The sequence below is a fragment of the Micropterus dolomieu genome, linkage group LG06, assembly GCF_021292245.1.
Source record: "Micropterus dolomieu isolate WLL.071019.BEF.003 ecotype Adirondacks linkage group LG06, ASM2129224v1, whole genome shotgun sequence".
Classification (NCBI taxonomy): Eukaryota; Metazoa; Chordata; class Actinopteri; order Centrarchiformes; family Centrarchidae; genus Micropterus; species Micropterus dolomieu.
Window position 1 is genome coordinate 19,158,583 of NC_060155.1, and position 27,989 is coordinate 19,186,571.

At 39.8% G+C, this 27,989-nt stretch overlaps 2 protein-coding genes across 5 annotated transcripts in view; both read right to left on the reverse strand.

Annotated features, from left to right (window-relative positions):
* Window positions 1-5,112, reverse strand: part of LOC123972444 (SPRY domain-containing SOCS box protein 4-like) — an 81,128-nt gene extending 76,016 nt beyond the window's left edge. For 2 of the 4 annotated variants that reach the window (XM_046051949.1, XM_046051950.1), the window contains exon 1: window positions 4,914-5,098. The gene's annotated coding sequence lies outside the window, so the exon portion shown is untranslated. Of the gene's footprint in view, window positions 1-4,913 lie in introns of all 4 variants that reach the window. The other 2 variants (XM_046051951.1, XM_046051952.1) reach the window with 2 other exon arrangements.
* Window positions 5,113-7,623: 2,511 nt separating this feature from the next.
* Window positions 7,624-26,498, reverse strand: LOC123972484 (solute carrier family 25 member 36-A). Its single transcript, XM_046052000.1, has 7 exons — window positions 26,098-26,498; window positions 22,956-23,120; window positions 19,793-19,870; window positions 16,866-16,966; window positions 11,714-11,780; window positions 11,281-11,570; window positions 7,624-10,840 (listed from the first exon to the last, which is right to left on the reverse strand). Exons 1-7 carry the CDS (start codon window positions 26,136-26,138, stop codon window positions 10,647-10,649), a joined length of 936 nt encoding a protein of 311 aa, XP_045907956.1. The 5' UTR covers window positions 26,139-26,498; the 3' UTR covers window positions 7,624-10,646.
* Between the last annotated feature and the right edge of the window lie 1,491 nt (window positions 26,499-27,989).

Genomic DNA, 27,989 nt, shown 5'->3' on the forward strand with positions numbered 1-27,989 from the left:
ATCAGACCAGGCAACATTTTTCCAGTCTTCAACTGTCCAATTTTGGTGAGCTCTTGCAAATTGTAGCCTCTTTTTCCTATTTGTAGTGGAGATGAGTGGTACCCGGTGGGGTCTTCTGCTGTTGTAGCCCATCCGCCTCAAGGTTGTGCGTGTTGTGGCTTCACAAATGCTTTGCTGCATACCTCGGTTGTAACGAGTGGTTATTTCAGTCAAAGTTGCTCTTCTATCAGCTTGAATCAGTCGGCCCATTCTCCTCTGACCTCTAGCATCAACAAGGCATTTTCGCCCACAGGACTGTCGCATACTGGATGTTGTTCCCTTTTCACACCATTCTTTGTAAACCCTAGAAATGGTTGTGAAAACCCCAGTAACTGAGCAGATTGTGAAATACTCAGACCGGCCCGTCTGGCACCAACAACCATGCCACGCTCAAAATTGCTTAAATCACCTTTCTTTCCCATTCTGACATTCAGTTTGGAGTTCAGGAGATTGTCTTGACCGGGACCACATCCCTAAATGCATTGAAGCAACTGCCATGTGGTTGGTTGATTGGATAATTGCATTAATGAGAAATTGAACAGGTGTTCCTAATAATCCTTTAGGTGAGTGTAGATCACACAGATCACAAGCAGTATCATCCTTTTCCCCGATAACCTGATGAGTAGCCTAAAACATAAGGAGATACCTGGTGTCAAGTTGCACACAACAACTGATTTTGGGAATATAGGACATTCTGAATTTATCTCTGCCACTGACTGACAGACTGACAGGCACCAGGAGGAAATCTGCCCATATTACTGTAATGTGCACTATTACTTGAGTTATCCTGTCATTGTAATTAGCTCTGTGAGTCACCGGTGCATCAGTAGGCATAAAACACTGCCTACACACAGGTGAGGCGTATGTACACGCACACAGGCTGTACACAGAATTTAGACACCAAGCACCAGTCAAGGGCAAGAGGAACACATCGTATTCCTTTTCGTTTCTCTTGGCAGAAGCTGATGTCATTGACTTTAGAGTGCAGTAGTGCATGAGAGTGCTTCTTTCTTGAGTGACGTCTGTGTATTTGCGTACTTGTGAATCTGTCTCTGTGTGTGTGTGCTTGTGAGTGTGTGTGTGCATTTTTTGTAAGCTCAGCAGTCTATCACTTACTTAACAAAAGGCTGCTGAATATAAATCCATTTCCACTCCATCTGCCAATGTAAGATGCATACATTTGCATGGATGTCTAAGGGCAGAAAAATATAAAACACAACACCAATACTGAAATAGACATATAGATGGACAAACAGACGGATAGAAAGAATGACAAACAAGCATACATCTATTTATCTATTATAATAGATACTTGCACAAGCTATATTTTTTTATATATATATATATATATATATATATATATATATATATATATATATATATATACACACACACACACACACACACACATATATATATATACACACACACACACACACACACACACACACACACACACACACACACACACTAGTTGTTGATCGGCCTGAACCGAACTGACTTACCAACCGATTAGCATATCTTAAAACTCCAAAGATTCACTGATTCCATCTTGACAAATGTGAGCATTTCTCTGTCGTACATGAATGTAAACTGAATATGTTTGAGGTTTGGACTGTTGGCAATTTTACCTTCTGGGATATGCTGATGGGCATTTTTCATTTTACAGACAAAATTATTAGCCGATAGTTGCAATCCTAGATAGATGTATAGACAAAACTAAATAATTTCAAAGCAACAAATGAACATGTTGCTCATGCTTGACAGAATGTGACTCTGATTATTAGAAACATAACACTCTGTGATCTATTTTGTGGCTTGACTTAGTCTAATTTGAGGCTTCACAGGTTCAGATATTTGAGCCTGCTTCCTGTAAGAGCCTGCTTCCTGTGGTACTAAGCTGTGGCACACAACAAACACAGTGGGGGAGGCGGGGAACTAAAGTAATTAAAAATAATGATGGCTGATGAAAAGCAGCTCATACTGACACAAAATATTGTCTGTCTTATCACCAAATTGCCCCACGTGCCACCAAATGATGAGCATGGTGACGCACTGGGCACTGAGCAGAATGCAGATGAACAATACTTCCAGCATCTGGAGAGAGATGGACCTAAAACCTAATAAAAATTCTACTCTGTGACCAAGACGTTGATTAATTGATGCGCAATAACACTGAGTCATCTCTTGATCGGTTGTTGACTTTCTGAACTACCCGAAAAAGTCGCCCATCTCTGCATCACTGCAATTAAATTAGTACTGTGACAACATTCGCATCCTTCTGTACAGGGATTACTCCAACATGTTTCAGACAGAACCTCTACTCTCTCCGTTTAAGGATTTTTACCACTCTGTACATAATGCCAGGCAGTATCTGTTCAGTTTAAGTAGCAGTGACAGAGTGTGATAAGACACAGCCGAGTTAAAAACCCTTATCTGGCCTACGAGCTGAATCCCATCTGCCTCTCTCCTCGCACTGACTCATAATGCAGCTTATTAGTCCCTATGGAGGGATCAAGGGGACAAGGGGAGAGAAGGGAAAAGGGAGGGAAAAAGCAGGAAATCAAGACAGAGAGAAAACAGATTAGGAGGGAGAGAGCTGAGCCAAGGAGGGAAGGAAAGGAGAGAAAAATGCAAAGAATGTACAACAAGAACTAAAAATGGATGCGTTTTATGGGGGTGCACTTGCTTGTGCTGATGACTGCAGATATAAACAGGGGAAAAATGCTTTTAAATGCTTATAGCATAATAACTGAAAGCAGCTGAAATCAGTGTAAGTGCATTCGCTGTTTCTCAAATTTCAATTTCAATTTTTAGCCCAGTAGGCAGCCGAATATTCTATGTCACCACTGAAAGTAGTGGAACAAACATTTAAAGAGTAAGAGATGAAAGCAGCTGAAATTTCAGCTGCAGTGCCAGAGATGGTTTAGAGGAAGTGCACTATAAATAGTGGCCGTGTCAATTGGTATGTAAGGAGTGATAGCAGTTGATATGTCAGTTTGAGTATTTGAGCTGTCAGTGGACATAGTAAACATTTGTTTGAAGTGTCAGTTAATGCGTAGAGGCTGGAAGTTGAAATTCCCATTGAAGCTGAAGCATCAGAGATAGTTGAAATGTGCGCGCTGTGAATGAGTGTCAGTGAGTTTGAGAGCTGAAAGGGCACGAAAGAAGAACAGGCAGAGCGAGGGTGAGGACAGGAGACAAAAAGGTGTGGTAAAAGACAGGCATTGAAGACGTTTGCAACATAATATGGGGTGTTGGGGAGGGGGCAACAAAAGTTGCCTGTGAATTCCAGATGAAGTGCCATGGAAGCAGAAGAAGAAGACGAAGAGTTGGGACAAACGGAAAGAAGATGAAAGGGAACAAGAAAGAGACACAGCCGGTAAGGCGGGTGAGCTGCCTGATCTCCCATAGTGACCGGCTGGTCAGATCCAGCAGACAGATAAATGACCCCCTGTCACCAATACAATCCTCCCTCTCTCTATCTATCCATCTCTCTCCCCACCAACCACCCACCTCCCTTATTCCGACAGCTCGTCCATCAACCGGCAGGCTACACACACACACACACACACACACACACACACACAGATTTTTGCCTCTTACTTGTTAGTAAACCAAATGAAGCGATGCTGCACCTGGTGCATGTAAGGAGGGAGTGCGTAACCCCCGTTTCCACTGTTCTCTCTATCTTTTCACCCCCTCCCACGCTCGTATTTGACACCTTTCCTCTTCGTACACCCTCATCCTTCTCCTCTCTCTTGTCCTCTTCTTTTACACTCCCATCTCTCTCTCTCGCTACTCCTCTTTCCTCTCCTCCTCCCCTCCCTGCCCTTACAACCTGATCTCGTCCTTGTCACTGTACCCATCTTAGCTGAGTAAATGTCAAGGTCTATCCGCAGAGAGAAGTGATAGCTCACAGAGTACTGTGGGGAGAGGCATGGTTACTTTATAAAAATGCCGTCCAGTACAGCATTTATATACTCCGACACCCCTCTAAAAACATCTGCTTGTAGAGTAGCACTTCCTGTAGCACTTGTGTTAAGAAGCATTTTCAGGCTTTTGCAAACAGCCAATATTGGTCATTAGAAGTTTATCATTTTGAATAAATGCTACTTTCTGCTTTATTAGAGAGTGTTTTACAGAGTCCTTGACAGTGCAATTTATATAACCTGGAAGTCCCCCTTTTATTGTGTAATACTAGAGTTTTACCTCAATAATTATGGCTCTAAAAACTCTTCATATTAAACAATCTAAAAATATACAATTTGTGACAAAGGGTTAACACACAGCTTTTGGTTATTCCTAAGATGCTGAATGCATGGTTTCCCCTTATTCTTAATAAATAATAAAAATACCCTACATCCACGAACACACACACACACACACACACACACACACACACACACACACACACACACACACACACACAAATTTAGGCATCACAGAGATTCAGTCAACCTTTCCATCCCATTATTGTGTGATGTAAGATGACAGATGAGGTGACATCAGCGCGACCAGACAAGTGAAAACACAACACACACACACACACACACACACACACACACACACACACACACACACGAATCCATGCACATTCAGCTCTGTGAACACATCTTTCTGGTGTTAAGTTGGGAGAACTTTAGCACACTAACGTAGCTAGAGGCGACAAACTAAAAGTAACCATTGCTGCAGATAAAGAAGTCGTTTCTTTCGGCGTGAAGTGTAAAATCAATGAACAGGCTAACATGTACTGAACTGGTACTTTTTAAAAGAAAACACAGCGCTCTGCTTGCCGGCGCTACAACTACACATTACCTAGCGCTCCAAACCCTTGTGGTCCGCTCATCCGGTGTAAACAGAGACACACTCACCGAACAGAAACTCAACTCGTTCTCCAAGCGACACTTTTCTCTGATGATTCCTCTTCTCCGCTAATGACAACAACGTTGTTTCTGCGCACTTACGTGTGTTTCGGGAGCTGTAGCGACGGTTTCTTTGTTACGGTAAACAGCAGCTAGACACATCCAGGCGGCCAGGGACCCGATGCGTGAGTGTCCGTTTACTCCGCAGATCGAGCGCTGATTGGTCTCTTCCACCACAACACAGCATTCTGCTTTAACGCTATTGGTTCAGGCCCTGATGGTGCGTTAACATGCCGCTCGTAAATTCAGCCTCCCGTTGTGCCAATATAAAGAGCTGTACAAAAAATACAATAATAAAAAAAAAATAATAATAATAACACCTGACTGACTTGGAGTCGAGGGATATAGCTGCCAGCATTTTTCAAACTATTTTATTTAGTTGAAATTTGAAGGACATGTTGTGATCATCTATTTTATGATTTTATGTATTCATTTTATGCTTTTGCTTTTCCAAGAAATGTAAACTATTGCATATGTGTTTTCATATTCCCTGTGTTATTATGTCATGTTATTATCCTTCTGGTCATATCAGATTTGTTGATTATTGATTTTCATTACTGACACGTCAACAGACGGTTTCATTGCTTCCGTTCTTATTCCTTAACTGAGAGTTGATCTACTTTTGGTGGTGAACTATCACTGACCTAGCTCAATATATCACTTTGCCTATTTCATGTCCTTTCTGTGCTTGAATTTCAACAAAATATTCAACACATTTGGACACTTCAATGCTTATGTTGAAACTTTAACTTTTTTCAGAAACTGTTTTTTTCAACTGCCAATTCAACATCTTTCAATATTTCCACTATTTCAATTAATATGTTCAGCATGAGGCACATCTTCAGAAAAAAACCATTTCATAGTTATTACTATCCCAATGATCCCAACAGCACTTGAAGGTATCATTACTCCACGCTTTATTTCTCTGTTCTTGTGTACATTCCAGGTTGTGTTTCCAAAAAAATCTTTTTCACTAAACAAATCAGCAGGCTGGAAGTCAATTCAGATACAACCACAAGATCAATGGACTGATCTGCTGTAATATCTGAAATTCAGGCTATTTTATAAAGTAAAACAGAGTAGTGCTGATTTATTTGCATCGTCTTGTAATTGTGACAGTGCATGCCCCGTTTGTGGCGAACAACCCTAACAGCTGCACTGCAGAATCAATACTGTCTTATGGCCATTATTTTTACATCAGTCACTGAGTCCAACCACGATGTATCATGATGGATTATACCAATTTCCATCTACCCACATTTATTGATTAATTCTGCTGTAGGTATTACACACGAGAGAGAACTTAATAGAAATGCCTTTATTGGCCTCTAATGTTTGAGCATGAAAATGATCATGAAGATGTGCACAAAGTGTGATTCTGTGTGTTCCTGTGCGCCTGTGTGCCGATAGAGCTCGCTTTTTGACACTGACTTGTTTAATTGTTTTAAATTAAAAAACCTTAACATTTTGACATTTCTAATAGCAATTTAGGGAGACGAAAAGCCTAACCAGTAAGTGAATTCGGTAAATTGAACTTGTGCACCGGTCAATTCTGTCAGGAGCTATTTGGCTCCTCCAGGCGGTGCTACTGGGTAAATACAAACAGTTCGTGGACTTTTTCCCGTTCGTTGTGTTCATACCTCCATTTCTGTAACATGTATTTTTTATGCCCTGCGATGGACTGGCGACCTGTTCAGGGTGTACCAATGTCAGCTGGGATTGGCTCCAGCCCCCCGCGACCCTGTACGCAGGATAAGCGGTTGACGATGGATGGATGAATGTTTTTTTCATGGCTTGTAATTTCTTAAATAAAAACGGTATTGTGCTATTTTCCCCCCTATTTTTATTTTACTATGTATGTAAACTTACCGAAAAAAGAAACGTCCCTTTTTTTAGGACATTAGCCTATATTTTAAAGATAATTCTGTAGAGAAAAAAAAAACAAATAACTTTACAGATCTGGATTGTAAAGGGTGTAAACAATGTTTTTCATGCTTGTTCACTGAACATGTACTTGTGGAATAATTGTTGAGACACTATTAGCGCACAGACAATATTATATAATTAAGGTCACAGTTCTAAAAACTTAGAACACTAAAGAGACCTTTCCACTGACTCTAAAATACACCAAAAGAAAGATGCCCAGGGTCCATGCTCCTCTGCGTGAGCGTGCCTTAGGAATGCTGCAAGGAGGCATTAGTATTGCCGATGTTGCCAGAACAATAAAATGCAATGTCTGTACTGTGAGATGCCTAAGAAGGCACTACAGGGAGACAGGAAGGACAGCTGATGGTTCTCACAGTGGCAGACCACATGTGACAACACCTGCACAGAACCATAGGGCCACACCAGATACTGATTGTTACTTTTGATTTTGAGCCCCCTTTTGTTCAGGGACACATTTTTCCATTTCTGTTACTCACCTGTCTGTGAAACTTCACAGTTTGTGTCTTAGTTGTTGTGATGTGATTTAGGTACAGCATGAGTCAGTGAACTTCATAACAATTGTTAAATATTTTTATGATCATACAATTATAAACACGTTAAGTTTGCTGAAAATAAAAGCACTTGTCAGTGAGAGTAAGTTTCTTTTTTTGCTGAGTGTATATATACACATATAGTATATACTACATGTACACACACACACACACACACACACACATCTATTTTACTATTTATATTGACCATCTTTGGCACACAAACAATATCTTAGAAAGAATGGAAACTAGAGAACATTTTTTAGTTTCTTCATTCAAACTTTCAAAGTTTTTACGCTTTCTAATATGTCCACTGAAAAGAGCCTATAGTTATTATATACAGTATATCAATCAAATATTTACATTTTTCCAAACAAGACCGTTGTCTATTTACCTCTGTGCAACAAACTGCAAATACCTTTACAACAAGATACATAAAGAAATAAAGAGATGAAGAGAGAGGAAAAAGCTATTAGTTTTAGTTGCAAGTGGATTTTTGTTTATTTTGTGTTTAAAAAACAAATAAGAAAAAAAACACATCAACAATTGAGCTGGCAAAAAAAACCAAAAAAAACAACAACACAATGTTCATTCAACCCTGCTTGAAGCTCTATCTTGTCCAAGCATGCAGGTAATACAAAGTGAATTTGAATTACAGAAACTGAAATGAGAGGTAAAAAATAAAATGAATTATTTGCACTGCTTGTCCAGTTGTGTGTTCGTGTCACATTTTGGTAATTTGACCTCAAGTATTACTACAATGGAGGAAAAGACATAAATGTTATTAGTGTTTTGCAAGAAAACTTGGACGTTAAAATGGGTCAGCATATTTCTTTCAAGCACCGACAGCAACTATGGGCTAGCAACATGTCAATGGAGAAAATCAATAACTATCACAAGTTACAACACGGGCCTTGGTTAAACACATTACTTTTATAAAAAAAAAAAAAAAAAAAAAAAAGGGGAAATGTGCAGACTTTATCATTTCCATTTGAAACTATTTTGAACTGAGACCACAGCGACTAGGTCATAGAAGATGTGTAGAGAGGGCTTATCTCTGCTCAACAGAAGTTTAAAAAGTCATGTTTTGATAATTAACAATATAAAAGTATTTATAGGAAATTTTGATAAGGTCCTTGGATAACATTTCCTTATGTATGAAAATAACTTTTTGAATGGATTGCTTAAACGAGAACATTTACTGTCTCTTCAATTTCTGGATCTCTCAAATTCAGCTTTTCAACAGTCCCAACTTGCTGTGGTACGCACTACTCATTCCAGCTCATGAACTCTCAGTTAGATATTGATATTCAAAACATGTTGCTAGGAGAACCAAAAATAATCTCACAGAAAGTAAGGAACAATGTAAACATTACAAATGACCGAAACATACAAAATGGAACACTTTTGATGAACGCTGTAAAATGACTAACCGACGCACTAGCACAAATGTTTGTATGAAAGTTATTTGTCCTGCAGCATTTGTCAGCTTTTACGCAAGTACAGATGTTCAATATCAATATTCATGTCAACAGTTTATGTAAAAACAAGGTTAAATTGCACAAAAATTATTTGCAAATGCAAACTACAGCATGATCAACACATGGGCCTCAGAAAAAAAAACAAGAGATGATATGCATTTACAGTCTATATTATATACACATATTTGGACATTTTTCACAACTACTGAAAACTCTAAACTGTACAATATACAGTATCTGCTATAAGAACAGTTGCGCAAAATACCATTTTGATATACAATAATATTTTTTTTTTCCTTTTACAATATACAAACTGTCCACACAATAAAATGCAAAGCACAAGCCCTAAAAGGCCACAAAAGTGCATGTTATCAGGTCAGTTGGAAGCCACTGGATGAAAGGACTGGCATGAGAGTGGGAATGAAAGCAGACAGTATCGCACGGGAGCTTTTCCACACTCCCAACGGTAGTGTCTTGTAAGATCAATAGTTAGTGTAGGGAAATGTGGAGTATATATTAATTACACATGCAGGCACACATGACTGCAGACGCACAAACACACATTCACATTCTTGAACATAGTTCAATCATTTTACTGAACGTGACCAACATGTTCAGAGATCACAGAGATTATGGTGTGATGATGAAACTCCTTCAACATTCTCCCACACCGTCACATTATATTCAAGTAGTGGCACTCCAAATAGTAGATACGTAGTCTAAGCAGTGATTGGGTGCAGGCGGAAGCTGGCCTTCTATACCAATCTCATTTCAGTTTTAACAAAAAAGAAACTGTCAACACTAAAGGCCAACTTCAGCCAAAGCATGTCACCACCAGGCACTGATTAGCCAGGAATAAAACGCTGAATGAAAGTCGGCTTTTCAACCCACTCTTTTTAAAACACAAGCTAGTTTCTGAGGCATGTGTTTGAGTGACAGGCCATCACATGCTCGGCATTGTGTTTGGCCAGTTAACTCACTGCTATGACCTTCAGGCCTTCAAGGGGGGTCGACTGCCATGTTCAGAGGGGAATGCTTGAAGCCACGCTTTCTGTAGTGCAAAGATGGGTGAGTCAAGTGATTTTTAAACAGACCGCTCTTTTAAATGACAACTTCCTTCTGACATGATCTGAACTTTCCTTAACTACCAGTTTTCTAATCATACAGTAGCCTCACAGCACTGAAGCAAGTGCAGACTACTACAAATAGTGTCAAGTAGAGATTCTTGGATTATTAAAATTGACCTACATTTCTAATCAAATTCAGTTGCCTCCAAGCATTCCCCTTTCACAAGATCATCTCTATCCAAGAGTGAAAAAGGCATCATTTCACTCTTCACTTGAAGAGAAGGATGCAAACTAAAACCCTTTTGTGTTAAGGCCACTGAATTGTGCTTAAAATCTTTTCCTTCAGAGGTACCTTAGTTTAACAGGTGCCTTTCCTGTCAGTGGCTCCTTTCTCGTTCTACCCATATTACCTCTTCTGTGAAATGTAGTGTCCTCTATCTGTTCCAGCAGTCTGATATTGGAAACTGGAGGTGATGATGCTGATATGGTAAAGGGCTTTACTCTTCCTATTTCTTCATTTTTTGTTCATTTGTCCTCTTCTGGGCCAGTACAGTACCTTTGCTTTTCCTTTGGTCTTCAAATCGGACATTTTGTTCTCACTCTTCCTCACCAAAAGACCAGATTCTCAGTCATTTGCTAACTGACATACCCGATGGACTAACAGCCAAGCAGGTAGACCACCACTTCATAGGTGCACATCATGATGGCGGTGTTAGGGATCTGTCTGACTAGGTGGGTTGTTAGGCCGCGGTACAGCGCCCGGTATCCCTCCTCCCTGGGTACTGTCACCAGAGTTTGGAAGAAAGAGCGATACTTGCTGCCTTCCTCTCGTAGCCGTGTGCGGATCACCTCTGCAATTTGAGAGAAGAGGAAGAAAATTCTGTTAAATACACTGGCCCTGAGAGCTCAATGCGCACAATACAGAAACACGCTGCAAATACAAAAAACACAACCATGATATTTTCCTAATCTTCCTATAAGAAAAAGTGAGTCAGTGCCTCACTGAAAATGCAACATGTCTCGAAGCTTTCTCCCTATAAAACTAAAAACGTGTTCACAGAATAGCTTTAACAATTCAGGTAGGTACCCTCTGTTTCCGGTCTTTAGTCTATGCTAAGGTGAGCTAGCATAGACTTAAGTACCACTGACAGGCTGGGAAAGTCACATACTGAGAGACGGACTAACACATTGTTGGTTTTGGTCTTTTCATGGGATTTTTTGATAAGAAAAATATGGAATATCATTAGCCTCATCTTTGAATAAAACTAAGGTGAGTGAGACAGAAAGTTACCATGAGGGTAGGCGATGGAGGTGGCACAGGTCTTGGAGGTGGCTGCTGCGAGCATCATGCCCACAAAGTCTGAGGCATCTTTGACAGACTCCTCCTCTTCGTCCATGCTGGACTGGGCCTTGGACTCCTGCAGTTTGCGTTTGATGCTCTCATAGATGACAAAATGGATAACAGTCTCAGAGATGCCAGCGTATGAGGCCGACATGCCCCTGTAGAAACCTCGCAGGCCGTCCATCTGGTACACCCGCCGCACGCACTCAAACGCATTCATTCGCCGCTCACCCCGGTTTCTGTATTCAGTCCAATTACAAAATAATTTTATTCTCATTATTATTATTATTATTATTATTATTACTGGGAAATGAACATGTCATTTAACCCATTCCACTGTAGCCTCTAGACGTATGACACATGAAGATTTGAGGTTCCTTACCTGGTTTCCAGCTGCAGACGGGTCTTGATCAGCCAGATGGGATTGGTGACTGTGATGGCGGTGAACCCTAGGAAATTCAGAAGAGGTCAGAGGTTCAGACAGATGCATTTTTTTGGAAGAACACAATCTAATCAACTATAATGAAAATTCTATAACATATAAGGACAGTGAGAAAGCACTTCACTAAACAGGATCAACTCACTTCAGTGTTTTACTTTACTATGAGCTAGTTGAATAGTATTACAGAGAATTATTGTATACATGATTTGAGACCATGTCTGTATGAATTTATTTTTTTGAAAAATCAATAAATGAGTTGCACACAAAAATGAATGCTTTTCCATATTGACATATTGATCCTCTTCATGTGAAATGCTACAGGTGTATGTAAACAACAGCTCTCTTCCTGAAGTATCTTAATGAACAACAGTGCATACAGGCAGCAGCTGTGAGTGCTTTTTTATTTTCATCTATCATCTTAATAAGTAATCTAACTCAAACACTGGAAAATAATGCCAAGCAGCATCTTCATTTTAGGCCTTTGAGTGTGTCAGATTGTTGTGAAACTTTGAGTCTTTCATTTTTTGAAATGCTAATGGAAGCTCATCTTAAAGAGCTTACAAAGGCGGTTACACTATTATTACACTTTCAATGTGCTTTGTAATATACATATAACTAAGCTAATCTGCCATTCAGCAACTTTAAGTCACAGCACAGTGGCTTTGATTCTTAGTTTTGACATTGCTCTAAATCGTCTCTCATTGTTGGTTCAGCAATATGAATATGCCTCTTATTAGTCAATGAATGAAAGTCTTTATGTTTATTCTATGACATTTAACAAACCGGTTAGACCCTAAAGATAGGCTAGCCCTAAGAGCAGAACTACAACAGCACAGAGGAACAAAATGGTGTCTGGAAGAATAAAGGGGAAAGTCTCTGGCGTGACATTTAGTGCAGACTTTTCTTCCTAATAGAGACGGGCAACCTTGTTCTTTATGTCCATCTGCCTTCACAGCCAATCTTAATGTTAGCTTAGTTTGAAAATGGGGCCACTCAACAATGGGATCCGTGAAAATGCATCAAAAATGCACTGCTGCACAGAACATATTAAGCAGATGTGAGTGTTGTGCATGTGCTTGTTTGAGTTATTTACAGGTGATGATGTATTGAACAGACATTGTGCTTTTGTTTAGTAGGAACACTAGGCAATATACAGTAATGTAAAGTTGGATATATATGATGTAAAGCTAATTAAAGAGCACTTTGTGTCATTATGAAACGGCACAAAGTGTCTCTTAAAGTTTCTGATGCAAATGAGGTAACAGAGAGGAATGCAACATGGCCATTTGCAGAAAAACAACTAAGACGAGGGCAAGTCTATAGAGACCTGAGGTGCATCTAGTGTATCAATGCAACACAGCCCTACATTAAGGCAACTGCGTGAAGAAGAGAGGATGACACAGGTCTGTCGAAGAGAAGAAGAGAACAAAAAGAGGAGGAAGAAAAAAGAGGGAAGTAGAAGGAAGTAGCGTCTATGGCGTGTACTCACGAGGGAGGGGCAAAGCTCCTCCAGCTCCTCCCCGCTGCAGCTAGTAGCCTGCAGATATGGGGGGCTCAGATGGCGGGGGTCTCCCACCCAATCACGCAGGGGTGAAAGCTTTACAGTAAAGCCCTAAAATAGACACAGGCTTTTCTGTACCACAGTCACACACAAGCAGCAGTCACATCCACCCCCAACCCCATCAACCACCCACCCCAACCCACTGGTGCCGTACAGGTAGTTGGAGAAGAGTTGGGTGAAGGACTGACCTCCCCCCATCTTTCCCCAAAATCTAAACCCCATCCCCTTTAATTTACTCTTATGTGTTACTCTTAAATTGTTTTACTTTCACTCCCTCCCCGTATCCCCCCCTTTACTCCTTTTATCATCTGGAATAAAGAAAATGTTGACTGAACAGAAACCAACCCAATCCAAAACTGCAGCTCCATCTCACCACAGTGAGATTAAACACAAGGAAAAATACAAAGGAGAAAATAAAACTGAAGGAGTATTCTTCATAATTATTGTGCCATCATCAGTTTATAATCTACATATTAGCGAAAGAAACAAATCAAATGCTTATTGAGTTATGGTAGAAAATAAAGAGAGGCAGGTGGAAATGCTAACCTTGTCTCGTTGCATACAACAGACTCTAAGCGGTGGACAATGACGATGAAAAGAGTGAGGAAACCATTTTGTGATGACATAAGGATGAAGTGACTGATCATAGTGAACAGAATCAATGAGCAGGAACAATGAATGCAACTCAGCCAGCCCCAAATGCCTCTCTTGTCCAAACTGGATTCTGAAAAAACTGGGATAAATTCAAAAATAACATTACAATGTGGAGAAGAATGTGTCTCCAGAGAGGCAGCCTGTTTCCACAATAACACGTCAAAAAACTGAAGGGGACAATGGGACAAGCCCTCTTCAATGTCATACAAAAGGACACTGGAAATGTCTGAAAAACTACTTTTTTTTTTTACTGTTCCTACAGTTACTGAAAGTGTCAATATGTACTGTGAAATTAACAGATTATAATTAATTTTTTATTTTTCTCCTTTTGTCAAAATACAACATGCTCCTTATTTATAACATGGGTCAGCCTAATAAACATGATTATGATTAAACATATTATTGTAATTAATAACTTTAAGATGCATTACCATTTTCTCCTTTTATACAACTTATAATGCATTTATAAAAAGGTCTCAACGTAAATGTTTCAAAAAACTCCATGACAAAAGTAACTTAAGAAATATGTCCAGTAATGGAAGTGAACCACACTCGCCTGCTTGGTAATTTAGATACATACAGTCTAACTAGTCCTTGAACTAGTCCTGAGCTTCATAAGAGCTGCATCTGCATATGGGCATGCTGCTGCATGTTGTGCATTATGATCCTTTTATAGACACATAATCCCTGTGCAATTTCTCCTGAGGACGTTGACCTACATTCAGAGAAGGCAAACATGCTTTACATTAACTACTTGAGGGGAAAATAAATCTTAGTGAAGTAGTGGGACTCACCTCCCTTCCCAGAATGCAACAAGACCACAATTCACAGAAGAGAGGCCATGAGAGGCAGTGACTCCACAAACCTACTTTACAAAACTGGAAGCAATGACCCAGGCTTAGGGGTAACATGTAGCTGTTCAGTTACTAAGGCTTTCTTTAACTCTGTTATTTCTCAGTGCTGATAAGCTTGAATATGCAATAATTGCATTTGAAACAATGAGACAAAATGTTTATTTGTCCAGTGACAGTGTGATATTTGTGCTGCATTTCATTCATGGTACAATAGATAAATGAATGCTGCCATGCTGATGAAGAAATGTCTGCAACATGTAAAAAAAAAAAGATGGCTTACTAACAGCTCACTGACTTTTTTTTTATACGTTGTGTTAAAGTTCAACCGATTCCATGTGTGTGCCATCACTGCATCTTGCCCACATTCAAGTATTACCTGTGTTAAACAGTCAGGGCTAATTCTCTTCTGGAAATTCAACTCATTTGAAAAGAGGAAGTCATGCCGAAATAGTGTCAGCATTTTGGATGATGGATTGATATAGATTCTCCTTGAAAAGAAATGACTGAGGCACTAATGGTGTTGATGGACGATGACAAAGGACAAAATGGAGCAAATTGATTTCAACCTCCCGTAGCAGTGACAAGGTTAGCATTTCTTTTGTGCTGACAACATAAAATCCACAGAAGTACGTGTCATTCCTTTACCTTTACTATGTTGATGGAACAAGACAACAGGCTAAGGGGAAGGAGGTGCGTTTCAAGACTAAGCAGTAACAAAACCTTAAACCTAAACTACAAACCAGAAGCAAACGCTTTGCCATAAGCAATGGTAATATCATTACAAATGAATAACCATTATGAACTTTCTAATATTCATAAAAATCACCATGGTTTTCATCATACCAGTGTAAAGAAATGGAGTGCTACCTGACGTGTCCGCCCAAGTGCCAGGGGCCCCGGTAGACCTTTGGGGGCCGTGCTCTCTCCTCTATACACACAGAGCAAAGAAGGGGGCCCAGACCACACTGTTTAAGTAACAACTGGGATGTTAAACCATTTACAAATTCCTCTGGAGAGGCCTCAAAATGAAAGAATAAAAAGAGGAAAAAGAGGCTAGGAAGGAAAAAAATAATAATGGAAGACATGGGGGACAAAGGGGCTCGGAGAGGAGGAAAGCACAACCTAAACTTTGAGGACCATGTGGTTTTCTTCTTTTTGTCAAACAGATAAAAACATATACAGCACAGGCATGGTATAAATGCAGTGGCACATTATAGCCTGAAAATGCATGGGTGCTGTGTCTCCTTTGGTTTTAGTGCAGATAGTTTTAGTCCTGATATAAGGACTTATCTTATCAACTGTACATGGGCTACCATGAAGAGACAAGATACTGTGCATTTACAGAAAGTAAATGTTCAGAAAAAAGTAAGTAAATAGTAAACTATGTGACTGGCATAGTTTCAAGGTGCTTTGTCCCCCTGAAATTCCAGATGGGAGATTAACTATTTAATTTGAAATCATTTGATAATAGCAAGTACATAGTTTACAACATGGATAAATGTATCTTTCATGGTTTGGTTTCACAGTGAATAAAGTGAGGCTATTTTCACCACAATCAAGGTCAAGGTCAGTTTGATCCTGAGAGTCTCAAATTGTGCTTTCGGGTAAATCCACTACTGTTTAAATTTAATATTTCTATACATGAAACAGCTATGCAATACCTACTTATAACAGTTATAACTGGTTAGCTTTAGCATGCTTTAGGTATTCACAAGCATTTGAATTTGTAAAGATCCCACCATCCCACACACGTATATTGAATGGGGGGAGGGGAGGGTGAAGTGAAACTCTGGGATACTTCAAACTGTGATTTAAAAAAAAAAAGATGAGAAGATAAAAGGAAAAAAATCTTTCTGATGAAGACAAACTGAATAATTCTTTAAAATGTTTTTTTTTTAATAAATTCCATCAGTGATGTACACTACCCAGGCAGACTAACAGACAGACAAACGGGCAAATATAACACTGAGCGACAGACAAGGACAAACAGACAGAAGGGAGGGGGAGAAGGAGCCATCATTACCTGCCATCCCAGCTGACACCATGTGCACCTGGGTAGAGTCTGGCTCCAGCACCCCATTCAGCTTCTCCTTAGCTGTTGAATAGGCCGCAAAGTAGATTGCCCTGTGGCAAAGAAAAATAAGACAGAGGTCTAAATATTACAAACACTGCTTAAGACGGAAGATTAACTACTACTTCTGCAGTCTTAACAGAGGCACCCCTGATCAAAATGACACATTTGCAGCTACATATCACTAACTGGAACCACAGAGTTAAGTAAGAGACCGACAAATTGCAAAATTGCATGATTTATAAAATGAATGGCATTATGTTAAATATGAAAACATTATTTCAATTGCACGAAATAAAACACTGCCTAAATTGTCCATGATGGCATGTAATAGAGCTAAACTAAGATAATCTAATATGCAGTCTAAAAGCAAGCCACTGAAATAAGTTTATCTGCGCCTGTGTGTGCATGCACGCATGCAAGTGTGTGCATCTCAATCTCATAGCATGCTTAAGTAGCAGATTAACGCCCATGAGTCTAGCAGCTCCTCACTAAATAAAAATCACAGGATTCAGTCAACATTTCAACTCAGTAGAATTAGACCAGTGGACCTCCCCCTCCCTGCCCTTCTGAACTGAGAGAACATGCATGCACAAGGAATGATTTATGTGAGTTGGTCTGAATGTTGTATGTGCATCTCTCACAAATAATGAGTGATGTTGCTGGTGTAAGCTGTTCTAATGAACGCCAGCAGCATACCCAGAGGACCGCGCTCTCATTAGCATCAGAACATTTCTTTTAGCTTTCCAGCGTCAGAGTGCTGTTTCCTATTTATAACAGAAGAGAAACTCAGAAGCCAAGCAACCCAGACCCCACTTGTAGATAAATAGTAATACATATTTTATTTACATAACTTATATTTCATTAGAAGATGAACTTTACCTAAATTAGACTGTGATTAAAAGGAGTGGAAATGTGCCATCTCTCTTTAACTGGAATCTTCCACTGTAATAAAGTCCACAGTAACTGAGTCATTATTTATTTAGAGATTTTACTGCCCGTATTTGAACCGATAAATGCGATGGCTCTGAAACATAAGTGAAGATTTTAAAGTGTAGCTCAAGAGTACCCAATCAAAAAGTCAGTTTTAATCAAAAAGCTTTACCCTGTCTAATTCACATGATATGTGCAATTTGGTATGTACTTGAAACACACCAGTGACATAAAAAACATGGCTGCCATGCTGCTGGTAAACAATATGAAAATGTCTAAATGTCATGCCCTTCAAAATGTATTTTAAATTCTATTCAAGATCCTTAGGTTTCCACAGATACCAAATAAACCATTGTGAATTAAAATTTAATCTGAATACAATCATAAAAAAAGTTTTGAAATTTTCCATTTGATGTGGCAGTAGAGCCAAAAAAAAAAAGTGCTATACAGCTTCAGTGAAATGATACAATCGGGTACTAAATACTCATTACATATGTGACCATAAAACAGCCTATCTAAATCTAAGTAAGGCAGTAAGTTAAGTTTATTTAATATAGCACCTTTCACAGATCAAGGTCACACAGTGCTTTACAGGAGTAAAATATTAAAAATAACACTATCAAAAACAACAACAAAGCATAAGCAACAACATTGTAAAACCTAAATCAAACAATAAAACACAAGTAATAACAGACCATAAAACACACAGGAATGCACACTTTAACAGGACATTGAGAGACACAAGAAAGCTCATATGTGGTCAATGAGTTCATCAGGCTCAGTTCTTATGTAACAATTTCTTCCTATAGCAGAGTTTGCTATAGCTGTCATTTCTACAGCTGGACAACTAGCCCACGGGACGGACAGAACACACACACACACACACACACACACACACCTCGCCCCTCAGAGAGACTGAGCCAGACAGAGCGAGACAGCAAAGGCAGTGAACAGACGCAGAGGACAGAACAAGTCTGAATGAATATAGAAGAAGAATGTAAAAACATGGCGGGAGCGAGTGGGACAGAGGATAATAGTATGGAAAGGATGACTCAGATAGATAGACAGAGACCATAATGCACCAACGGGGAGGAGGATGACAACGGCCATGTAATACAGCAGTAGCTAGCGAGACAGGTCAGGCAGGGGGGGATTAGACACAAACTCAATATAGGAACTCAGTTTTGATAATAAACAACAGCAGTCACATGATGAGAGTGTGACAGCTGGCCAGAGCCCACTGAGATCTGGCTGTTATGCAACCCTGACCAGCCAAGCTAAGAGAGGGGGAACCTGCTCAATTCCTGTAGGGTTTAAAGCACAGATTTTCACTGCATTTCTGTGACTTTAACGCCATTCATTTCCTTATTTGTGGTCTGCTATTATTGCTGCCAACATAAGCTCTGAGTGAGCAGGAAGCTTGAGTAAAAAACAAAACAAAGAAGGTCTAGCAAAGACATTCCTCAACAAAAATGTGTGCCTAGGTTTGATGTAATAAGAGAAGTAAATGACACAGGAATTCCTTTACTCTCTTATATTAGGCTGTGCTAGTACTGACAACTTTGGTTCCTTCTTTAGAGATTATACATTAGAGATTGTGGTGACCTACTCTATGTTCTCCCCGTGTCTGCGTGGGTTCTCTCCGGGTGCTCCGGCTTCCTCCCACCTCCCAAAAACATGCAGGCTAGGTTGATTGGTTACCCTAAATTGTCCTTAGGTGTGAGCGTGAGTGGTTGTTCGTCTATGTGTGGCCCTGCGATGGACTGGCGACCTGTCCAGGGTGTACTAACATGTTGGGCGTTCAGATATGCAAGTATAAGTCTTTTTTTCCCTCTTGGCTTCATTCTGTTCACGTTTATGGTATTTGTTAAGAGATAATAAAGGTTAAAGTAGGCAGGAAAAGACACGCTGCACACCCAGAATACTGTAGATAATATGATACATACCTGGAAGGTGCCACACCCACAAGATTCGGTCCCAGTCCCCTGAACAGTGACCGAGGTCCCTCTCTCTCTAGAATTAACCTGCAGAGAGGGATTTAGATTTCAATTCATCTTGGTTATTCCATCAAAATACAGAGCAGGATTACATTTAACATCCATGTAATATGCTGATACCACTGATGTCTGTGCTCTGAATATGAAACTAGCGCCAGTAGCTATCTCCCAAAATGTCAAACTATTCCTTTAATGTTCGGCAACACACACACACACACACACACACACACACACACACACACACACACACACACACACACACAAATATTTTCACATTGATATTTATGAGGCACCATGAAACAGAAAGGAAATCCACCAAATTGCAGAGATCAAAGCATAGAGAATGTATTTCATTTGTCACAACATCTCTGTTTGTAGCTAAATTTATTTATTTATTTCCAATGTGGGTGCCCTATGCAGATGGACCAATAGGCAATCTGCCAGGACCTGGTGGTGAACACGTGAGCCTTTATAGTGTTGTAAAATGGCTCACATGTTCATTTTCTGTTGTGACCGGAGTTCAAAGATTGTTCAACTGTTCTATCTAACCCAGTTTTCATTGTGACACAAAGTACATTCAAAGCATGGAGTCACCCTGGAAAGAAATAAGAGACACCAAAGACAAGAAAACTGTCATTGGGCCAAATAATAAACTGGTCCTTTGGGACAGATTAAATTCTTACAATAAAAGCTAGACTTGAGCTGTCCAAGATATAGTCCCAATCTTTTCTGGAGCAGCTATGTAGCAATATTGTTTTGTCAGCTTGTGGGTTTGTGGGCGGTGCCTTTCTTCCCTGGCTGTGACAGTTTGCCAACTTCTGCTGCTAACTAAATACTCCAACACAGAAAATATTTACAATATATGGCATCTCTTTAAGAAGTAAAACTTACAGAGTAATTGCCTAAACTTATATAACACATACAGAGCAATCAAAAAACTTAAAGTATTAGTTTACATACTCTAAATTCAAACAATGTCTGCACTGCCTGCATATTGACCCACTTTGACTTGTGTATTTTCTTTCCTTGCCATACTGCTCTTCACTCTTGTGCCCTGCTCCACTCTGTATGGTACAGTTTCTGATAGTGGCTGTTTATCTCAAGGACCACAAAAGATTTGGTTTATGTTGCCACCAGACCACTGTCTAATAGCCCAAACAATACCTCATTAACATTTGTCCCTATTAACATTTGCAAAAAAAAGAGGGCATTGACATGTTATTAAACAGAATATCTGAATAAAGCATTGTTAACAAAACTTTGTTATTGCAGGCAAACTGACAAATAAAACATTCCCAAATATTGCAACAGTCAGTGAGAACAAATCCATTCTGTAGCCAAACAACTGTAAGAAGAGTTAGCCACCTTGGAGGAAATAAGGATCTCTACTGAACTGCGCAAGAAATCCAACACCAAGACAAATACCACGATAGAGCGAACACCTACCCAGCAAGTAATGGAGCTAACATTAACTAGGTTGTGGGTTTAGCATACTGTTGATACAGTCACTGCTCTGAAGCTAACATGCAGAGTGGACAGGATGGTCCCAGGGACAGCACACCAGCTCCAGGCAGCGATACTCACAGCTGTACTGCAGCTATAGCTAAAATCACAACAACAGTATGTCTCGGTAAACTGGAAAGTAAGCTGAATGTCTGTGGCAAGTCATTTGTTTCCCGACACACAAATCATGGCTGGAACGGCTGAAATAGTGTTGTGTGGCAGCATGCGGGCCACTTTGTTTGTAACCCATTTACAGTGCCAGGACTATGTACAAACAAATTGCTTTCAGCGCACACACAGAACGGACAGCTAGCCGTACTCCTCACGGTCCACTAGCTAAATTTGACAAAAATACCTATTGGATTAAGAACCCCTTAACCCACCTTTAACACTGCTGTGTGACATGCTCTGTGACAGTTCTGGAAATGGGTTGCCACTAGAGCACTGTGGCCACATTGAATATTTACTTTAACAATTATGACTATGCAGCCACTGGCTTTCAGTAGGTTCCAAATAAACACCTAACCAATGTTGGATTCCCCTACACTCTCACTTCCCATCTTTTTGGTAACTTTACAATGTCTAATGAGAAGAGGAATGACATATTGTATTGCAAAAGGAACTATTAAGTGTGGATTTCTATTGGTTTCCCAATAGTTGGTTAGAGAAAGTACCTGAAACAGCCAAATAATAAACAGCCACTAATAGACTATACTTTAGGCTGGACTTTGAATGTGCTGCATTGCTCACTTGTCTTGGTTGTAGATACTGCTCTTTAACAATTAAACAAGTATTTAGCTAAAAAAGAAATTGACCAGCAATCCAAAAAGACATGAAACATTCCCCCCAGGACAGGTTAAACATCTTTGCAAACAATTTTCCCATTTCGTAGCAGCATGTTGACCGACTTGACAAACGTTTAGCACCAAATAGGTTGGGCAATAGGATAAATACCCATTTTAGAGAATGGGTATGCAACAGCCTAAATCCATTGTCGGAGCTTTTTCATTATTACTGTAGATTCCCTTTTTGAGTACCATAGTCTGTGTCTTTTGGTCATAAACAGCGGACATGTTCACTAACTTACAAGAACGTTTGCTGTGACAACAAACGTTGTGTGTGTGTGTCACAACTCTTACACACTGATTACAAAATAAGGAATTTCATTTGTACCTTTCAGACTTTCTTCCTTTTCCTCCTGTCATTGCACATCCATTGTGCGTGTAATGCAATTCAGGATAACTGCAAATTTTCTCATAGGCTGACACATATTCAACTTGGTCAATTGTGTCTTTGCCTGAATTTGCACTGCAGATTTGCTTTTATTTGCCACCATTTACATCTTGCTGTAACATTGTATGTATTTAGGCTACCTTAGGTCTAATTTAACTAACTAACTAAGCTATCACTCAGAAAAAGACAACACAGAAGTTATTTTACAATATTACAAAATCCCACACAATATCCAAATAACAATGTTGACAATTTAATATACTGTATTTTGTCACAAATCTAAATCTAAAGATTTGCTATGCTGTAGTTAACCTTATGAAATTATTCCTAATAAAGTAAAGTTAGTACAGTTAACATTTTGTGCCATTCTCCTTACTTGAGACAGTGCAGAGGCCCTGGTGGAGCGACGCGGGCCACACCGGCTCCGTTGACAGTGCTGAGCTGGACTTCAGAGATGTAGAGAGTGATGGAAGAGGACTGCAGTCTGGTCTTCACAACCTCCAGAGGACAAGTCAAAATAGCGCCCACTGTGCCACCACATCTAGAAGGAAGTAGTGAAAGGGTTCAGGATGAAAGTGTGAAGAAACAAAGGGGATGGAGGAAGAAAGGGACAGAAAGGAGAAAAACATGACAGAAGACAAACACATTTAACACTCGGTCAGCAATGTAAATGACCAAGGAAAGAGAATGCATCCAGCCAAGCTGCATCTTTATGCAGATGACATTTACATTTATTCATTTAGCTGATGCTTTTATCTAAAGCGACTTACAATTGCTATATATGTCAGAGGTCGCACGCCTCTGGAGCAACTAGGGGTTAAGTCTCTTTCTCAGGGACACAATGGTGTCTCAGTGGATTTGAGCCTGGGTCTCTCACACCAAAGGCATGTGATTTATCCACCAAATCTACTGGCCTTCTCTAGCTACACATAGACAGATAAATTGGTGTGTTTTATCTACAAGGCAATCCTATGCAAATTACCCAGTTACCTTTGTAGGCTCCTTAACTTTGCGGTCAGTAGTTCCCAAACACGGTTTCAGGCTACTGCTTTTAAAAGTCCCCAGGGTTGTTTCCAAGTTAGGAAAAACTTCCTTTTCATATTGTGCACCCTCAACATGGAACTTCTTACAAGAGATTCTCCAGAGGTGCTGGTACTAGGGCTAAACAATTAATTGAAATCTTATCGAAACTGCAACACTGCCTGCTGCAATTTTCAAATAGCAGGAGACACAATATTTGTAAAGGCGATATGTGTGTCAAAATATCATTTCAAATTAAGGAAATAACTTTTTTGGTTTTAGGTTCTTTTTTACTCATTCAATCTGTCATGTGAAGCATCTGAGTATCTTCAAAAGCAATGTAGTATTGTTATTATTAGATTTGGTCCAAGTAACATCTATGTTTTGCTTATTTCTTTTGCCAGTTTTCCCCAATCACCAGTAATACAATCTGTTATTCCTTTTAGCTCAAATTATCTAGGAACAGACACACAAGATACTGCAACATGTCAGCTGTCATCAGAGACAATATGAATTGGTTTGATAGTGCAGTTCAGTGGAAACTGACCACAGCTCAGTGTGACAGGGACTTTTGGCATCTGAGAAAGTGAGTATGAGGTGTCATGAAAATTAAGACTGTTTTGGCTGGCTTGCTAAACTCTCACACACACACACACCGTAAATAAAATCATGACTGCTTACAAATGAAATGAAGAAACTGGTGATCATGTTGCTTAAACTTTGACCTCTATTTTGACTGAAGTCATCGACATGTAAATAAACTAAAACAACTTTAATTGCAATCAATTACACCTTCATCAAAAAACATAAAGCATCGATCTCAGGTAAATATCATTGTATAATCTGATTCATTGATATGGTGTAAATTAGTACTTTATTTCTATAAGCCCAACCAGACATCATGTCAAAGTAATGTTCTGTCCCATTGATACACAAGCACGATCATTGATCCATCTCTGCTTTCACCAAAAGCTTGGTTCTTTCCACAATAGGACTTGTATAGACAAAGCTTCACAATCAAACCACCACAAAGACAGAAAGTGCTTGTTGACTATCATAGTGACAAAAAAAATGAATGCTCTTTAGGTTGGGTTAAGTGAATACTAGTTGTAACCCTAGAGTGGTGTATGCGAACATCCTGGCTGTTGGCAGTGAATACCTCTTTTGAGTATCACCAGCTATATTTACTTTTCAAAAGCCCGACCCACATTCATGCTCACAGGCAGCAGTGACCGTTGGCCTACTTTCAGGGCTATGCTGCCTATGTGTGTGTGTCTCAGAGTGGCTGTGGGAGGAAGCACTGTGCAGAGGCCTCCAGCTCAGGTTTTTGGGGAAAGCAAATAAGATTATTGCGTTTTCAAGATAGCAATGTGTCTTGTGTTGTTCCCAGATTTTATAATCCCTGATAAGAGAGGCAACAGGCGAGATGTGGTGTGATGGGATTACCATATTTTAAGGTCAATGGTTTGGTGCAGAGGTGAAGGTAAGGGTAAAAGATGCAGAGAAACATAAGACAGTGGATTAAAAACAAGACAGACCTACTGCAACAACAAACTGTTCAATCTTACATCTGTGTTTAAATTTTCTTTGATGAACAAGTTGTTGAGCAGGCCCAAGTATTGTATGGCCGCAAGGTAAACCCGAAGTAGTCATACTTTATCACCCTTACTTCATGGCCTAATTTATTTGTTAACAAACCTTGGTTTAAAAACAAACATTCAAATGTTACTAGAATTGTAGACAGTTTGGGCAGTTACGCAATAGAGCAAAAATCTTGTTTTTGGAAACGAATATTATTAGATGGACGTTTGTAGAGTTGCTTGTATGCTGTATCTGGTAGTGCTTGACGTGTGAAGGTGTGTAAACTCCTTAATGGCCTTTAATTTTAAGTAACAGGAGTTGTGGTTCAGCAACTGTTAGTAAATCAATCAATAAAGAAACTAAATATACAGAAAGAAATTACACCGTTGACACCGCATACAACTAGACACGCCACTGACATTTCGTTTCATGCATCTAATTAATTTGTCAGGTTCTTAAAACGCGAAATCTCTGAAGAAAATAACACTGATGTGGCTGCTGCTGCAAAACTCAGTCAAGTTACCGAGAGAGCGCAGCAACGAGCCCGGAAAAAAAGTTGAATTTGCCTTCGAAATAAAAGCGTATAATCTTGCCACTTGAACAGAAGATGTCGATTTTTATAAGAATGACACGACAAAAAAAAAAGCTGTAACGAGTGGTATCCATGAAGTCACATATTAGCGCAAACGCACTCTCATTGTAACATTTGTGTTAATATCTCATAAAACAAATTGACATATTTTGAAGTGTTGACAGGAACTGAGCCGACACAGCTGCCAGGGCTGCAGCACAATGCAAGCGCTGCACACTAAACGGCCTTTAAGCTTGCTAAATATACCAGGCGACGAGTCACATTTCAATGCAGACACTGTTTAAGTTAAAAACAATATCCAAATGAAATGCGTTGTCTGACTTACCCTCCGGCGAACAAATGAACCAGTGTGTCCCTTTGGCTCATTATTTAGCATGCTCTGCCAAACAGCACACCTCGGGGCTGTGGCAGAGGGTCAAAGGCGGACTTGGGTCTCGTCCCTTCTTGTTTTCTGCCTCCGAGAGGATGCGCACGTCGATGGGCAAACAACGTCGATGATGAACCAGCGGCGGGGCGAGTCTCCGGTGATTCAGACTGCAGTGGGCCGACAAACCCCTCCGTAGCGCTCAGCTTACTCAGGTTCCCCCTTTAACACGGCTTCTTATCTTCGACTAAACCACCGGAGAGCTGCGAGCTGAACTGACTGCTGGAGGAAGAGTGTCTTAGCTCTAACAAACAGTTTTATGGCACATTCACGGGCTTCTCTCGCTTGATTAACCCCTCTGCTTTCACCGCTGCAGTCAAAGGGAAAAGGGGGGCAGATCTCATAGTATTTACTGTACAATCATAGACTGGAAAACAGACGCTGCTATTGGTCAGCCCCTGCGCGTGACGTCACGTTATCACCGCCCTGATCATGCACTGTTGGTATGCTCAACATTGAATGAATCAGAGCTGCATTTTGATTAGGTGCAAGCTAAAAACCTTCCTCTTTTCTCTCAGTGTCGTCGTTACCTTCTCGGTGCTTCTCAGTTTGTCTGTAAGTCTTGTAAGACAGACCTGAGACAAATACGTCAATCACAGTCAGGCATCGACACAACCAAAATTCAGAAAACAACATAGATGAGACTGATGACCAGGCAGACAAATACAATTAATAAAAGCAACACGTCCTTTTAATATTTCTGGGTGTATTAAGCCATTGTGAGTAATCTTGCATACCAATGGACAGGACACAGGACTGTGTAATATCAGTACTGGATTGAATCAATGTACACTGCACATTTCCATTTGCGAAATATTGCCAGGATACATCCTAGTTTTTCCATGGTTGATGCTGACACACTTTCATGCATTTGTCTCGTTTAGGCTTGACTAAATCAACCACTGGCAAATTACGACTTGTATGAAATACTGCTGCTAGGACACTGACCAAGACTAGACCATTTTGTCATATTACCCCTGTTCTTACTCCTTTACATTGGCTCCCTGCACTTGCTAGATCTGACATCAAGATGCTGCTTTTAACTTATAAAATTTTACTTGGACTTGCACCATCCTACTTACCTGTTCTTGTCACTCCTCACATACCTGTTAGGGCCTTACGATCACAAAATGCCATCCTCGTGACTATTCCAGAAATAAATAAAACATCAGTAGGTGGCAGCAGGGCCTTCTCTTACCAAGCCCTTCTTCTCTGGAATCTTCTTCCTTTCCAAATTCAAGAGGCTAGCTCGGATGACTCATTCAAAAGTGAACTCAAAACACATGTATTTTCATCAGCCTTCAACCTCATTTAGTCTGCCTTAGTATTAAACTACAGTTATCCTGCTTATATGTCCATGGCTAAGTATATGTACTATATGTTAAATATTTTTGTATACTGTGTGTTTTTTCATTTGTGTCCAGGTATGAATGTACATAAGAGTTATGTGCATATTGTGTATTGTTGTATTTTACCTCACTTTTATGTGTTTTAATAATTTTAAAATTTTTGTTTATATAGTTTTACATGTATTTTATGTCATGTTGTACTTTGGTATATATTTTGGTAATGTTGTTATTGTTGTCTGTGAAGATGCTCAGTCGTCCAGGTCATAGTTATCCAAGGAAGGTTAAAATGCAGAACAACTGAACTTGGTTGAAGATGCTTGAGGATGTTTCGCCTATCATCCCCTTGATTTTAACCCACCATGGTTATTTTATGTACAGCCCCTTGAGACATACTTTGTGATATCGGGTTATAATAATCTTTGACTTGACTTATTTAGTAGGGTT

Excerpts from the sequence above, each read along its gene's own strand:
- LOC123972484 (XM_046052000.1), bottom strand. The coding sequence starts at position 26,138 with ATGAGCCAAAGGGACACACTGGTTCATTTGTTCGCCGGAGG. Across the intron at positions 11,781-16,865 it reads GGTGTCAGCTGGGATGGCAG|GGTTCACCGCCATCACAGTC; the intron begins GTAATGATGGCT and ends TGAATTTCCTAG. Across the intron at positions 10,841-11,280 it reads CTCCATCGCCTACCCTCATG|AGGTGATCCGCACACGGCTA; the intron begins GTAACTTTCTGT and ends CTCAAATTGCAG.